General features: G+C 33.8%; 1 protein-coding gene across 2 annotated transcripts in view; it reads right to left on the bottom strand.

Annotated features, from left to right (window-relative positions):
- The window catches only part of PAN3 (poly(A) specific ribonuclease subunit PAN3), a 143,204-nt gene that overhangs the window by 23,254 nt on the left and 105,204 nt on the right, over nt 1–14,746 (bottom strand). For both annotated transcript variants that reach the window (XM_072611816.1, XM_072611817.1), the window contains 6 exons: nt 12,856–13,103; nt 9,379–9,483; nt 7,845–7,902; nt 5,173–5,334; nt 4,838–4,954; nt 4,641–4,742 (listed from right to left, as the gene is read on the bottom strand). In XM_072611816.1, coding sequence (XP_072467917.1) covers nt 4,641–4,742; nt 4,838–4,954; nt 5,173–5,334; nt 7,845–7,902; nt 9,379–9,483; nt 12,856–13,103 — 792 coding nt within the window. The remainder of the gene's footprint in view (nt 1–4,640; nt 4,743–4,837; nt 4,955–5,172; nt 5,335–7,844; nt 7,903–9,378; nt 9,484–12,855; nt 13,104–14,746) is intronic.

Raw genomic sequence — 14,746 nt, 5'->3', positions numbered from 1 at the left:
GGGAGACAACATGCAAACAACTTCATATAAACAAAATACATAAAGGGCAAATCAAGGGAAAACATTATTTGTGGGGATGAAGGAAGATGGAAAGATCTCTTACAAAAGTAGGATCTGAGTTGAGTTTGGAAGCCTGGAGGCAGAGATAAGGAGGGACAGCATTCCAAGCATGGGAGAAAGATAGTGAAATCCAAGAAGCTGGGAGACGGAGGATCTTTTGTGAGCGACTGCAAGAAAGCCAATGCTGTTGGACATTCGAATATATGGAGGAAGGTATAGTGCAAGAAGACTGGAAAGATAGGAAGAGATAAGATTATGAATGATTTTAAAAACCAAACAAAGGATTTTATATTTGATGATAGAAGTAACACTGGAGTTCACTGAAGGTGGTTAAGGGAGAATGACGTTACCAGACCCATGAGTCCAGAAAACCCATAAAGCAGAATCAGGAGGGAAAGGAGCACATAGAAGATAGGACAGGAAAGGGGGGAAAAAATGAACTGGGAGATAGGAGTGAGGAGTTGAGAGATTAAAAAACCAAAGATGAGGCTGGGAGGATAGTGGTACCCTCAATTGTAAGGAAATTAGGAAAGGAGGATTTGGAGGAAAAGGAGTTCAATTTTAAATATGTTGAACTTAAGATGTCTATAGGACATTCAGTTAGAGATGATCAAAAAGGCAGTTGGAGTTTCTGAACTAGAAATCAGGAGAGAGGTTAGGACCGGATAAACAGATCTGAGAATCATCTGCATAAGGATAAATCCATAGGAGATGAGAGCAACATAAGCAAAATAGTACATAGTGAGAAGAATACCCAGGACAGAACGTTGGGGAACACTTGTGTTTACTGGCTATGACTTGGAAAAGATTCCAAAAAGAGGACTGAGGGGAAGTAGTCAGAAAGGGAGGAGAATGACCAGGAGAGAGCAGTGTTTCAAAAATCAAAAATCAAGAGTGAGAGAATCAAGAGGAGGGTGTACAGTGTCAAAGGCTACTGAGAGACAAATAAGTATGAGTACTGAGAAAAGGCTTTTAGATTGGGCAATTAAGAAATCATTAGTATCTTAGGAGAGAGCAATTTCAGTTGAATCATGAGGCTGAACACTAAACTACACAGAATTCAGAAGGCAGTAAAAGAGGTGAGATGTGTAACCATCTATTACAGATGGCTTTTCTCAAGCAATTTAGCCATGAAAGTGAGGAGAGATATGGGGTCAACTGAGGATTTTTTAAGACTGAGGGAGACATCAGCCGGTCTCTCAGGCAGCAAAGAAACAATAAGTAGAGAGATTGAAGACTGGCAAAGAAGTGAGGATATTATAGGAAGCAAGATGGTGCTGAAGACCATAGATAGAATGGGATGGAGGATGCACACAGAGGGATTGCCCAAGAAGTGCCACCCCTTCATGTGAGTCAGGAGTGAAGTAGGAAATAGTGCAAGAAGACCTCTGAGAGATGTAAAATGGGGAGAGGCTCTTGGTGAAAGGTCTCAGTTTTTTCAGCGTGAGTATGAGACAAAGTTCTCAGCTGATAAGGCAGGAGAGTGGGGCAATTTGGGAGGGATGCAAAATTGTGGAACAGCTAAAATGATGAATGAGATAGTGATTTAATTAAGGAGGTAGAAAAGAAGTATCCTGCTGCAGTGATGGCCCAGTTAGGATTGTATAACAGAACTTTGTAGTACCTGTCCCAGTTAGCAAGGTTTTGTGGTTTTCTCCAGATCTGTTCAGCACTGAATTTAATTCAGAATTGAAGGTAATAGATGGTGAGGGTAATCCAATGTTATATTTATCAGATTTAAATATGCTCAACATACCAAAAACAATAAACACAGAATTCTGCTCCAGAAAAAAATCTATAAATTAAAGAAGTTAACAGTGTTTGGCAAGACAAGATCATACAAGACGGCAAAAGAATTGAATGTGCATGATATTGTAGAGTTGAACTGGTTCACCAAGAGTTAAAACAAGGAAAGAAGCGAAGAGAATGTGAACAGTGTAGGGGATAATGGCCTTGGGAAAAGTAGCGGAACGGGAAAGTCAGGATGAGGAAGGGCAAGAGGGCAAGGAGTTGTAAGAAAGAGAGAAGGACAAAATAATAAAAGATTATTATCAGATATAGGAATTTCAATATCCATAACATGGAAACAAAACTTGTAGGAGATAAGATTCAAATGATAACCATCTCTGCATATAGTTAAGGAAGAAGTGGAGAAATTACCTCAAAGAAGCTATTGTCCCACTAAAAGTATTTTTCAAGTGACAGAATTCCTCCTAAGTTTAACATTCATTGTGTTTCCCAACAACAAAAGCTAGCTAAAACATTAAGAATGAAAATTGTATCAGCTGCTGCTGAGAGTAAACTGTATCTGTCAGTACATGAACTTTTAAATAATTTAGAAATAGATAAAATTCACATCTGATCTTTTCTTTATAAAGTATACAGTACAATATTCTTACAAAGAGATGGTGGGCTACATCCTAACAAAACAATTCATGGTTCTGAGAAGCACAGTTTCTAATCATCTTACAACTTAGTCAAGTTAAGAAAAATGGACCACTGGCCTGACAGCTCCTCAATGCATAGGTACCATTTCATTCATGAAGTTCACAATTTCCTTTAATGTTTCAAGTTTTTGGTCATTAAGAGAGTAAAACTTCAAATGGTGGCAAAGAAATTTATGTTTTAATTTAATGATACTGTATTTTTAAAAATTAGCTGAGATATTAAATCTATTCCACATTGTGGGTTCATGTAGTTATTCAAATGTTTCTGTCGCCTAGATTTAGTACAAAAAAAGATTTTTTGCCAAAAGTCTATGGTTTGGATATACTAGCATCCCAGAACTTGCTTTGCCTTACAATTGTACATGCAAAGCATTTTATTCAATTTGATGCCACTTTAATATAGGATGCTTTCAGTTTAAATGTAAGGGGAAAAGTTGGTACTACTACTAAAGCAGTATTTTAATAATTAGAAAAATTGATAGATTTATGATAAAAATGAATATTTGACTCCTGGGAAAATGTTATATTTATCATATTTAATATGCTCAACATACCAAAAACAGTAAACACAGAAGCTCCAGAAGAAATCTATAAAGAAGTTAACAGTCATTTCACAGGTGTTCATTACTAAAATAACCCAAGTTCATACAACTACATTCATCTCTCAAGGAAAAGCTGTACCTATACCACATCCCTTTCAACAAAATTCTATGTGCTTGCAAATGACATAGCAAAATGGAAAACTATACAACTGACCACACTTCATGACTGAGAATTTTATGTGAAACAGCCGTGTAACCACAAATTTCTTGTTTTAACTGTCAGAAATCAGAGAGCAAAATAACAAATAAAGGATTAAAAAGTTTTCTAGTTTTTGTTTTGTTGTTTCCCTGCGTAGATGGTCTCTGCAACCTGAATGCAGTCTTCATAAGACCACAAACTTGAAAACATTTGCTAGATTGTGAATTTAATCATTAAAAAACCACAACAAACAAAGGGATCTCATCACACAAAGATTTGGTAAAGGAACAAAAAAAAAACCCCAAAACCAAAAAACAAAACCCTCAAACCTTTCACTAGCCAAAGAATCAGAAAATGAGATAGCCAGAGCAGAAACTCACAGACTCAATAGGGTGAACATCTGTCAATAGGGTAAATATCTGTTATATAAAAGCACTTTATATTTCTCATGCATCTGTATTCATTCACTCCCACTACTAAAAGAAATGCTCACTTTTAGAATAGTATTTTTCCCAGACCTTGATCTAAACAGACCTACCATCTTCCTACCAGAAAGTTGACACAAATGAAGAACTCTCTGTAGAAGAAATACCTTTCCTGAGAACCTCAACTGACATCAATTCTGCATCTCCTACCTGTAATGAAATAAAAAAATTCTCTTCACAGGAAAAATAACTATTTCCCTCAAATTTTATGTCGACATGAGTTCAAAGTGGGGCAGCTAAGTGGCACAGTGGAGAGAACATTGGGCCTGGACTCAGGATAATTTTAAGTTAAATCTAGTCTCAGACACTAGTTGTGCGGACCCTAAAAAGTCACTTAACACTGATTGCCTCAGTTCCTCATCTGTAAAATGAGCTGAAGAAAATGGCAAACCACTCCAGTATCTTTGCCAAGAAAACCCCAAAAGGGGTCATGAAGACTCAGAAACAACTGAAAAAAAAGACTAGAACAACAAGAGATTAAAATGTGATTTTATTTCTCCATGTTTTTTATAACTGGCTCAACAGAACAGAAAATGAAAGGATCTATGCTTAAATTCAATTTTTCTTGAAGATCCTTTTAAGTATTTATTTTGAAGCATGATATAGAATGCTAACTTTCATCTTTAAAAAGATAATGAGCACCCTGTTCTCATCTGTTTTGATTCTTAAAAACTTTGGATTTATCTTCCCTCCACTTCTTCATCTATTCTCTAAGCTCACAAAGGCAAGTCAAAGAAAATTAATATCTTTTCTAACCCGATTTCTTTGAGCTACTCTTGATTCAAATGAAACAGTGACCATCAGCTGAAAGATTATGGTTGTATTTATCTACATCTAATAAATAAACATAACACCTCTTACAGGGAGCATTATTTCTTAAAATACAGCTTGCTTATCATTTTCTTACCCCACTTTCTCTTTGTGAAATAGGCATCAGCACTAGGGTCATTAAAGTGTCTGCTTGTCATAGTTTCTCCTCCAGCATGGAAATCATATGCAAACACAAGGGCTTGAAATAAAACACAAACATGCAAATTGTTACTTTAAATCTGGTTTGAAAAGTCAATGAAGCCACCAACAGAAATGTAATTACAAGTTACTCACAATGCTCTCCAAATGCTTTAGTGGTAAATACTTCACGCAATGTTACAATATTTGAGTGCTGAATTTTTTTCCACATATCGACCAATACCATACATTTTGTATTAACAAGTCGAAAACCTATGAAAAGAAAAATAATTATATTTTTGTCGTTACACTCATCACAGCCTAACAAAAGTGTCTTGATTTGTAACTTAAAAAATTGTGACATTTATTTTCAAGTTAAGCTAACTTGTTTAATAACTGTACTTTAAAGTTAAATCAACTGACACATTTAGAATTGTTTAAATCAACTTAAGTATGCTAATGTTTAAACAAAGATAAATGATCTTGATTACCATGTATCCTCCGAAGGCAATATGGCAGATCATCTTTGCTGTTTACAGCTTTGTAGCATGATGTAATATACCCAAAATTACTTGATTTCTGTATCCGGTTGGGTGGCGGCAGTGGTTCTAAAGGGAAAAGGCTATGGTAGCTGTCAACTTCTGCAGGAACCGCTACAGCAATTTATAGGAAATAACTTTAGAATCATAGCACTTGCAAAGATTCAAAAAAAGACATGAAAGAGACTAAAATTCAATCAAATGTCCAAATATACTTTTTATATTACAACTCACAGAAAATATTCAGAAATGGTTTTATAAATCAAACTATCTCATTTATATTAAAAATAATTTAGCATTCAGAAGTCCATACCATAAAGTTACCAAAATGCAGTTAAGTCCCACACTTTGAGCTATCATGAATCTCTCATCTTAGTTACAGACTATAACTCGAGTAAGTTAGCAGGAGAAATATCAGAATATTCCCAATTATGCTTTTGAAAAAATAACCTAGAAAAACTAGAACAGACAATATTACACTTTAAAGAAACATTTTATTATATGCAAAAAAAAAAAAACAACCCCAAAAAACACCTGTTTAAACAGGAGAGTAGAAAATGCCCATATCATCTCTCTTGAAAGTAGTTATTTAAGTCAGATTTAATGTTCAAACATGAGATTTCTTCAGTATGGGAAAACACCCTATACAGCTGCAGATTTACAGCCTATCCTAAAATTCGCAGGAGAGTTGTCTGAAGCACTGAGAAGTTAAATCACAGAGCTGAGGCAGGACGTGACCCCATGTCTTCCTAACTCCCTAGCCAATACTATATCAACCATATCATGCTACTTTATAATCACAGAAAAATGCTTTAAAACTGTTTGAAAAATCACAAAACTAAATTTGGAAAATTTCTGACTCTTCACTTATAAATCATTGCTTTGAGTAAGTAGTCAGCTAGGTGCAAAGGGCAGGGAGTTCTGGATTTAGAATCAGGAAGACCAGAGAGCTCAATTCCAGCCTCAGACACTAACCAGTTTTGTGACCCATCAGTTTCTCCATCTGCAAAAAGTAAATAATAATAGCACTGGCCTCCCATGGTTGTTTTGAGAATCAAATGCAATAATATATTTATAAAGTGCTTTGAAAACTTTAAAGCAGTAAGTAAATCCTAGTTATTATTAAGTAGAATAAAATCCTATTAGGAATTCTCACTAAAAAGTTTTATAGAGGACATGCTCAAACTGGTCTCATCTACCATACATAACTATCAATGTCCATTCTAAGAAATTTTCAATTTCCAATTTAAGCAACCAGAAAACAAAAAAAAAAAAGTGTATTTTCCTGAGTATAATACAAATGGCTATTTTCCCCCCATCATTTGGTGAGACGATAATGATTTAGTTTGAGACTGAAATCTTTATTGTCAGGATGACCCATAAAAATGATTGTAGAGACAACTTGTAAGTGCATTTACTCAACAAAATTAAGTATGGAATTGTTTGACATAGTTATATATGAGCTCCCACATAAAGCATATAAAATGCAAAATAATACCAATGAAAGGATTAGGAAAAGGCAATTTCTATAACAATTCACTCATTCCTGAAGGGCTAACCCATAAGAATGTCCTCTAAACCATTTATGTCTTATGGGTCTGACCAGTAGTTATCCAACTTGTGCTCGCAGACTTCTAGCAAGTAGAAAACTATCAACGTTTGGGCAGCAAATTCTACTGAGGATTTCTTTTTCTGATATCAAACCTAAATTTACCTGTTTCTAACTTCCATGCATTGTCCTTTTCTCTGCTATCAATAGCTAAGCAGACCAAGTCTACACTGTCTTCCACAAATACTTTAAGACAGTTATATCTTCCTTGTCCCCCTATATCTTCTCTCCTTCAGGCTAAACAGCCCAAGTTCCTTCAACCACTTATCATGAGGCATAATCTTGAGGCCCTCCAATATCCCACTGGCCTCTTTATACCAACATCATTCTTAAAATGTCAGCTATAACTGAATATATCAGGTTTGCTCTCTGACAAGGGCAAGGAAGAGAGAAGCTATCATTCCGTCATTCTGGACACTCTGACTTTCTGAATTCATCCTAAAATCTTGTTTGCTTTTTTTGACTGCCATATAACATTACTGACTCATGCCGAGTACATTGCCCACTAAACCCAGCAGATCTTTTGCAAACAAGCTCTTCTTTAGCCACACAATCCAAATCTGACTCATCTACACACAAACTGCATTTTAAAATAAAAAATAAGGGAAAGCAAGACAATACTAAACCAAACCATTTAAAATGCTTTAACACTATATAAAACTATATTGTATTATACAAGCAATCATATGCATATAATTCAATTATACTAAATATAATACACAAAGAAAGGCAGTCTGATAGATTAGAGAACTGGCCTTGGAATCAGGAAGAACTGGGTTTAAGTCCTGTCTCAGACACATACTAGATACATGAGTAAGGGCAAATCACTTAACCTGAGTCCTACGCAAATTTCTGAAAAAAAAAAACTTATTAGAGGTATTTTCAATCTGGATTAGTGGAGACAGCTCCTTGAACACTGATGGAAGTCACAAGTTTGGACTCAAAAGGAAAAAAAATACTCCATCTCATACTCTCTCCTTTCCTTTTTCCTTTCTCAAGTTAATTTGCTTTTTACCTGGGATATCTGCTTGATCTATTTGAGCCATTGTTATTAAATGCCTGTTGATCAGCTCCTAAGGGAAAAAATATAGGAACTCTTACAATATAGAACATGACTACTGGAAAGTCATTTTCCTGTCTTATAAAAGAAGAAAACAGATATTCAGTTTCCCAGTTATGTACATTGTTTATGAAATATAATATTTCTGAAGAGGTAAAAGATCTAGGTTCTATAACCAGACAGGCTTGTTGTATTCAGACTGAGTTGAGTTATGGGTTCAATAACCTAATATATCTTTTTTTGATTCTGTATGGTTAAAATTTAATCTGAATTTAACACAGCTCGATAAAACTCTACATATATGATCCCAGAAACAATATGGCATTTCATCCTTAACATTTACAGCTTGTAGACAAACATAAGGTAGATAAAACCATTTGCTTTCTGTTTCTGACTGGGTGTTCATAAAAAATTCTAAAAGCAGCAATCAACCTCTGTACTACAGGAATTACCAGAAACACTTATAAAGATAGTAGGATTTTGCTCTGGGAAAGGCCTTTAAAGATCACCTAAGCCAAATACCTCATTTTATAGGGGCTCAGAGAGGGTATTTCCACAGTCATCAAATCCAAGTGGGGACAGAATGTCAGTCCTCATAAGGAAAGTCCATGAGAGTTTCCTTATCTGTGAAATGAGGGATGTTGGACTAAATGGTCTCTAAGCTCCTTTAACTCCAATTCTGGCACTATATTCACTAACACATATTCCCACAGAAGTTGAGTGTGAATCAAAGTTTAAGTATGATATTTTTATATAAATACCTACTTCAAAAAAGTCGTGCTAATTCGTTTATAAAACAATTTTTGTTTTTAAGTTTAGATACTTAAAATACTTAACATAAACATTATGTGCATATGTACTGGCCAAAAATTACTTACTCTTTACCAACCCAAAGTAGCAGCATGATTAGGTCCATCTTCATTTGAATAAATTATTTAATTGATAATCTAAAAATACTTTCAATCTGACACCTTTAAGGGCCAAATCATTTAAATAGGCTACTGTATGTTTTACAATGAAACTCAAAAACATCTTTACTTCCCTCTATCAACAAATTTCCTTAAACACTAAACTAGGTCCCAAATAGTACAATCAATCCCCTGAAGTGATCACATTATTCAAAACAGCACTGAATATTGCCATTGGGCTAGAATTATTTACCACAGTTTATAAAATCATACCTTAGAATAGTGTGAAATGGGACCGCATCAAGGGATTCATTATACACAGAGGTCGCCAACTGTATATCCTGTACCAACTTAATAATTTAAGTATAAGATTTAAGCATAAATATTAAGTATACTTAATATATTTAAGTATAATTTTTTAGATTAATCTGTAACTACTATATTTGGTTAAATAGTTACTGTCATGTGAGATACTACTTCAATGTTTCTAGAACATTACACTCTTTCTTACATCTGGTTCTTTCTTCCCCAAACTGTAGCAGTTACATTAAGAATTTCCATTCTCAACAACAAAAGCATACCTGCCGGAGTTCATCAGCCATGAAGAAGGAAGGTGCATTTGCTTTTGGTTGCATATATGCAACATGAGGTGCAGTTGGAGGGTAAATATGATAGTTAGGAAATACCTAAGAGGTGAAAAAAAATAATGAAGACTACTTTTAAATATAAGACATACAATTCTGATAAATGTGTAATCTCCAAATAAAAAAAAAACAAACATCTCAAGAAATGGGGGTTAGCATTAAATACTCTGAAATCAATTTTTTTTAATCACATAAATCACTTTAAAATATTAAAATAACTAATATGAAACAATCTATATATTAACAGATACAAAGTAAGATTTAAGTTTTGGTGGAAAAAATGAGCTATGTGAAAAAAGTGATGCTAATTAGGTCTTACGAAATTTTGGCAGATTTTTTTTTTAAAGTGATTAGGGAAAAAATAGATAAATAAGATATAAAAAACTGAAACTAGGTATGAAAGAAAATCTGGAAGGATTTCCAACTATAAAGTACTACTGCTCTGGCTACCAACACAAGAATCCAAAGAATAATTATCCCACTGATAGATACTGTTTGGCTGTTTCATTCATCATGGACCCCTTAAATTATTTACTTGTTAACCAACTTTCAAGGGTCAAAGATCATAGGTGCCAATTTAATCAAATCCAAGTGCACAGAAGTTTGTGACAAGGTGCTTATCTCCCAATTTAAGTGACACTTAAGAACCTATGCTCTTTCCTCCTCTTTATTTCTTCTTCCTTTTTTTCTTTGCCTTTTCTTTCTTCTCCTCTATCTACTCTCATTTACACTGATGCCAACTCAACTGGGATTGAAATATAAACAAAAATATACAAGTAGTATACTTTTATTCAACTATAAGAAGTTTTTAGTTTTTTGTTTACTGAGTAAATATTTGCTCTAAAAAGTGAGATGAACATGTTTAAACTATTCTTTTCTATACAAAAATAAATTACATTATTTTACTTGAATATGGTCCTGAATTCTCTCTCCCCTAGACCTCTACTGTCAGTGGACCTCAAAAGGAAAAAAAAAAATCCCCACCATACCCTTAAGCAGAACTCACAAGGTTTTCTACAATCATTTATGATGTTTCAGGTAGTTGTAAAAATACTTTCTCTTGTTTCAGTTTCCTCATCTCTAAATATAATGCTATATGTCACAACACATGACAATAAAACATGACTAGTCTCAGACTGCTTTGAAAAGTAAAGACATAAGACTTGTCTTAAAAGATGTTCCTTAGCCAAAGAGAAATTATAATCATATTTGAAACCTGGTTATTGGAATTTGCCATTTATAGATGCTATGGGACTATTAAGTGACTGTTCTTCTGAGTCTAACTCCAGGTATGGATAGCAAGAAAGGAGGTCTGAGCCTCCAATCCATGATGTCAGTAAGCTGCTGACAGGCTGGTATGAACTGCAAAAGGTAATCTCATGGGAAGGGTGGGAGAGTGGCTGTTCAGCCTGGGCTGAGGTAAGATTCTCCTGACTCAATTTCCCCACTGACACCTGGCAGACTTTAAGCCTGACCGAATGCAAGTGGACAGTCTAATCCTGCCTGGAACTGACATGAAGTTGAGGAGATATTGTATCCCTGCAATGTCCCTACTCTTGGTGACAATTTCCTATAGTCAAAAGGTTTGTAAGCTTAATACCAGATCTATAATATAGATTATTGGTAGGGGAACATCCGAGGTTAAGTCTAAAATTAAGCTATTAGGCATAGGATTTTAGACCAACAACAATAAGTTAGGGTCCTTTAATTCTCAGCAATACTGTGGAGACAATTAGGTCAAGAGCTTGTGAAGTTAACAACATAAATATTACTTGTGTCTCAGTTGGTTAATGTTTAAAAAAAAATTCTTTTGTGGTCCATATTGCAAATGCTTTAAAAAGAAGTATCACCTGACCAAAAGTCTGAATTGTTTTATCTGTTATAAACTGTGTTAAAAATGAAAAATAAAATTAAAAAAAAAAAAGTAAAGACATAAACCTGCTATTTTTAAGCTCTCTAAAAGTAGTTTGCAATTTGAAAAAGAAAGAAAACTTCCACAGATGCTACATTAAATAAAAAAGAACCCAGGCAAAATACAATAAAGGAAATAGCCCTCTGCCATTAAATATGTATCTCCTTCCTAGAAATAGAATCTTTTACTTGGGAATAACTTGTCATTTCAGAGATAAATAATGTGGCCATATTTGCACCTAAAATTTATCTAAAGGCTTTTTTATTAAGATCCTGAGTTGTTATAATTTTAATCAAGATAATCATGTATTTATTTTTTCCAAAAATTTTTCTGAAAAGTATTTTGTGAAGAACATTAACAGTATGGCTCTTAAAAAAAAAAAAAGGAAAGAAATATTACTTGAAATTAAGTTTCTGTTCTAACTGAACAACTCAGGATTTTGTGTTTGATTTTCTTTTCCGTGATCACTTTGGAAGACAAAGACCTTTAAAAAAAAAAATCCAACAAATTCAGTGCATTATTAAAAGGTAATATAATCACAATTTGTGAGTTGGTCACTTTCTTGAAGCAAAATTATGATCAACACATTTTCAGATGAATGTCTTTAATTACATTATCTCTACAGTTCGGAGAAGTAGTGATCTTTAACATTTGCTTATATACCAACAACATCTCATTAACAAAATAGAATATGACTAATCAATTGCAATTCCTATATTAGCACCTAACAGATTTGTGAGGATGGCAAAAATTATTTTTAATCAGATTTGTGGCAGAGTTTGTTTGGCATACAGTAAGGAGAGACAACCTGGCACATTCTGCGTCTCTGATTTCACTGTTCAGTTATTCTGCATCTCTTGGTCTTTGTATTTATGCCATGATTTCTGACCTATTACTTGACTTGTGATGTCTTTCCCTCCGCTAAGCCCTGGCTCACAAGGAAGATGTCCTACCCAATTATTACTTCATTCTACTGGACCTGACAGCTGATGAGAAAATGATCAGTTCACTCACTCTCCAGCTGTCCCCTCAGTTAACAGATGTATCAGTTTGATAACCTGATTTCTTTAGATTTATAGCTTCTTCATAAGCCAACAGGAACCTACTCTTATAGTCACTGTGAAGAGGTATTTTTGCAAGAGGCAAATGCCCTGAAATTGTAATGGGCAAGGAAAACGCAGAACATGAAATAACTACGCCCTTTGGTTAAGATCTATTTATACAAATTGAAAGGAATCTGAAGGAAGGAGTGAAAGAAAAAGACATAAAGAGGAATTGTAGGAGCTTTAAGCTTTAAAAGTAGAAAATCAAATTAATTTCACTCTTTTTAAAAGAGTGAAGTTAGGGGTAGAGAGAAGCAGGAGAAATTAATCCTTTCTAAAGCTGATCAGTTATTCACTCCATCTATATTTGAAAAGGCAAAAATGAAAACTTTTATTTTAAAGATCAATTTAGGTTGAAATGTTATAACAGTATTGAGTTCTTTTACAAAACATACATACCATTCCAGTCAAAGGTGCTGGAGTTGTGTCAGTATAGAAGTATGTTGTTCCACCTACAGTTTCCTTCTGGATAACCTGGCCAGTAGATGAAGTCTGAGAAACAGGATTATTAAGAGGTGTAGAGACACTAGAAGGCACCAAGTAATTTGCTGGGTTTGGAGTATGACTTCTTCTTCTAGGTGCAGGAGATGTATGTGGAGTAATTTTAGGTGAATGAAGAGGCGAGGATCCAGCAGAGAGTGACATTCCTGAAGAAAATAAGAAATATTTTCTTAGTCTGTTTTTCATAAAATAGATTAAAAACCATTAATTTATGAAAAACTCATTTTAGTAATTCTAAATCCTACTCAATAAAAGGTAATAATAAATCATAATTTTAAAGAATTTCATGAAGGCAATATTTTTTAAAGTTCCCCTTAAAATGCAGTAATTGTCAAAAACATTAAAAAGGACACCACCACACAAATCTCTTCCACATCAAAGTTTATATTAAACACTTCAAAATGGTAAGAATCAATCATTTTCCAAAAGAATTTAAAATTCCAATGTCACTGGCAAGATTGTGTTTGTTCAACAATTATAATTTTAAAGTATTTCATTTTTAATACTGCAATACATATCACAAACCTAAAATATATTTTAAAGTATTAACAGCTCCCAAAGGAGATAGTAAAGATGATAAGTCTATTTTCAACTCAATATAATTAAAGGCACCTTTCAGGCACTAAATCTAATCTATTTTCCCTAAGAGTTAAGAGACTGAAGGCATGGTAAGGTAGTTTAAGCACTTGTTTTTTTTAAAATCAAGTATCTTTTTATACAAAAAAAGTATGAAAACTACCTTCACCTATAAATAGGAAAAAAATTAAAATTTTATTTAAACTATGCCCTGGAGATCCATTTAACAAGGATTACTGGGAAAAATAAAAAAAGCTGCCTGCATCTATGGAATATAAGCCCCCTGAAGGTAGGGCCTTTTATTCTTTTTTTTTATATTCCTAATACCCAGCTACAATGCTTGATACACAGAAGGCATTGAATAAAATGATTAACTGATTTAAATATACTAGGTGTTATAATACTGTCTTTGCTCTCCAAGAATAAGTGCTCCTAATATACCGAAACATTTGAGGGCATGGCACCAACTACAAGTGTGCTATGGAAATGCTATGCAAACTCAATTGGAATTCATGAAGAGGTAATTTCAATACTAGGAAATATGAGTAAGAATATATTTATTTATAAAAACTGTGAGAACTTCTTTTATCTGAGAATAGAGTCTGTTGAAACAGAAAACCTATAGGCCACAGTTAAGTTTGTCAAGCAATGATTTTTGGAATATCACTGGGTTTTTCAACATTCACAAAAGTCTTATTACTTTTTGGTAAATGAAGTACTGCTCAAAATCTTGCCAAAATCAGAGGTCAGTCATACTGAAATAATTGCTCAGTACTAACAACACAAATGTGGTATCAGGAAAAGTTGGTACAACACAAACTAAGGAAAAAACTGTGGAAACCTTCCCTTTTTCCTCAATATTTATCACCAGCTGCACCCACAGATCATATATTTTAAAACACCATCATACAGAATTTATGAGGTTTGTAACTGCTCTCACAATTTCAGCAGAAAGCAGAGAGCAACACTGCTGAAAAAAATTTAAAATATGTTAACTGAATCACCTGTTTTTCATAAAATAGATTAATAAACATTAATTTATGAAAAACTCATTTTAGTCATTCTAAATCCTACTCAAAGGTAATAACATATAACTTTAAAGAACTTTATGAAGAGAATATTTTTTCAAGGTACCTTTAAAATGCCATTAATTGTCAAAGACATCAGAAAGCATAACATAACACAAATCTCTTACCACACTCTCCACCTCTTA

Source organism: Notamacropus eugenii, chromosome 5 (genome assembly GCF_028372415.1).
Source record: "Notamacropus eugenii isolate mMacEug1 chromosome 5, mMacEug1.pri_v2, whole genome shotgun sequence".
Taxonomy (NCBI): Eukaryota; Metazoa; Chordata; class Mammalia; order Diprotodontia; family Macropodidae; genus Notamacropus; species Notamacropus eugenii.
The sequence above is the reverse complement of the archived record's forward strand: the minus strand, read 5'-3'. Positions and strand labels throughout refer to the sequence as shown.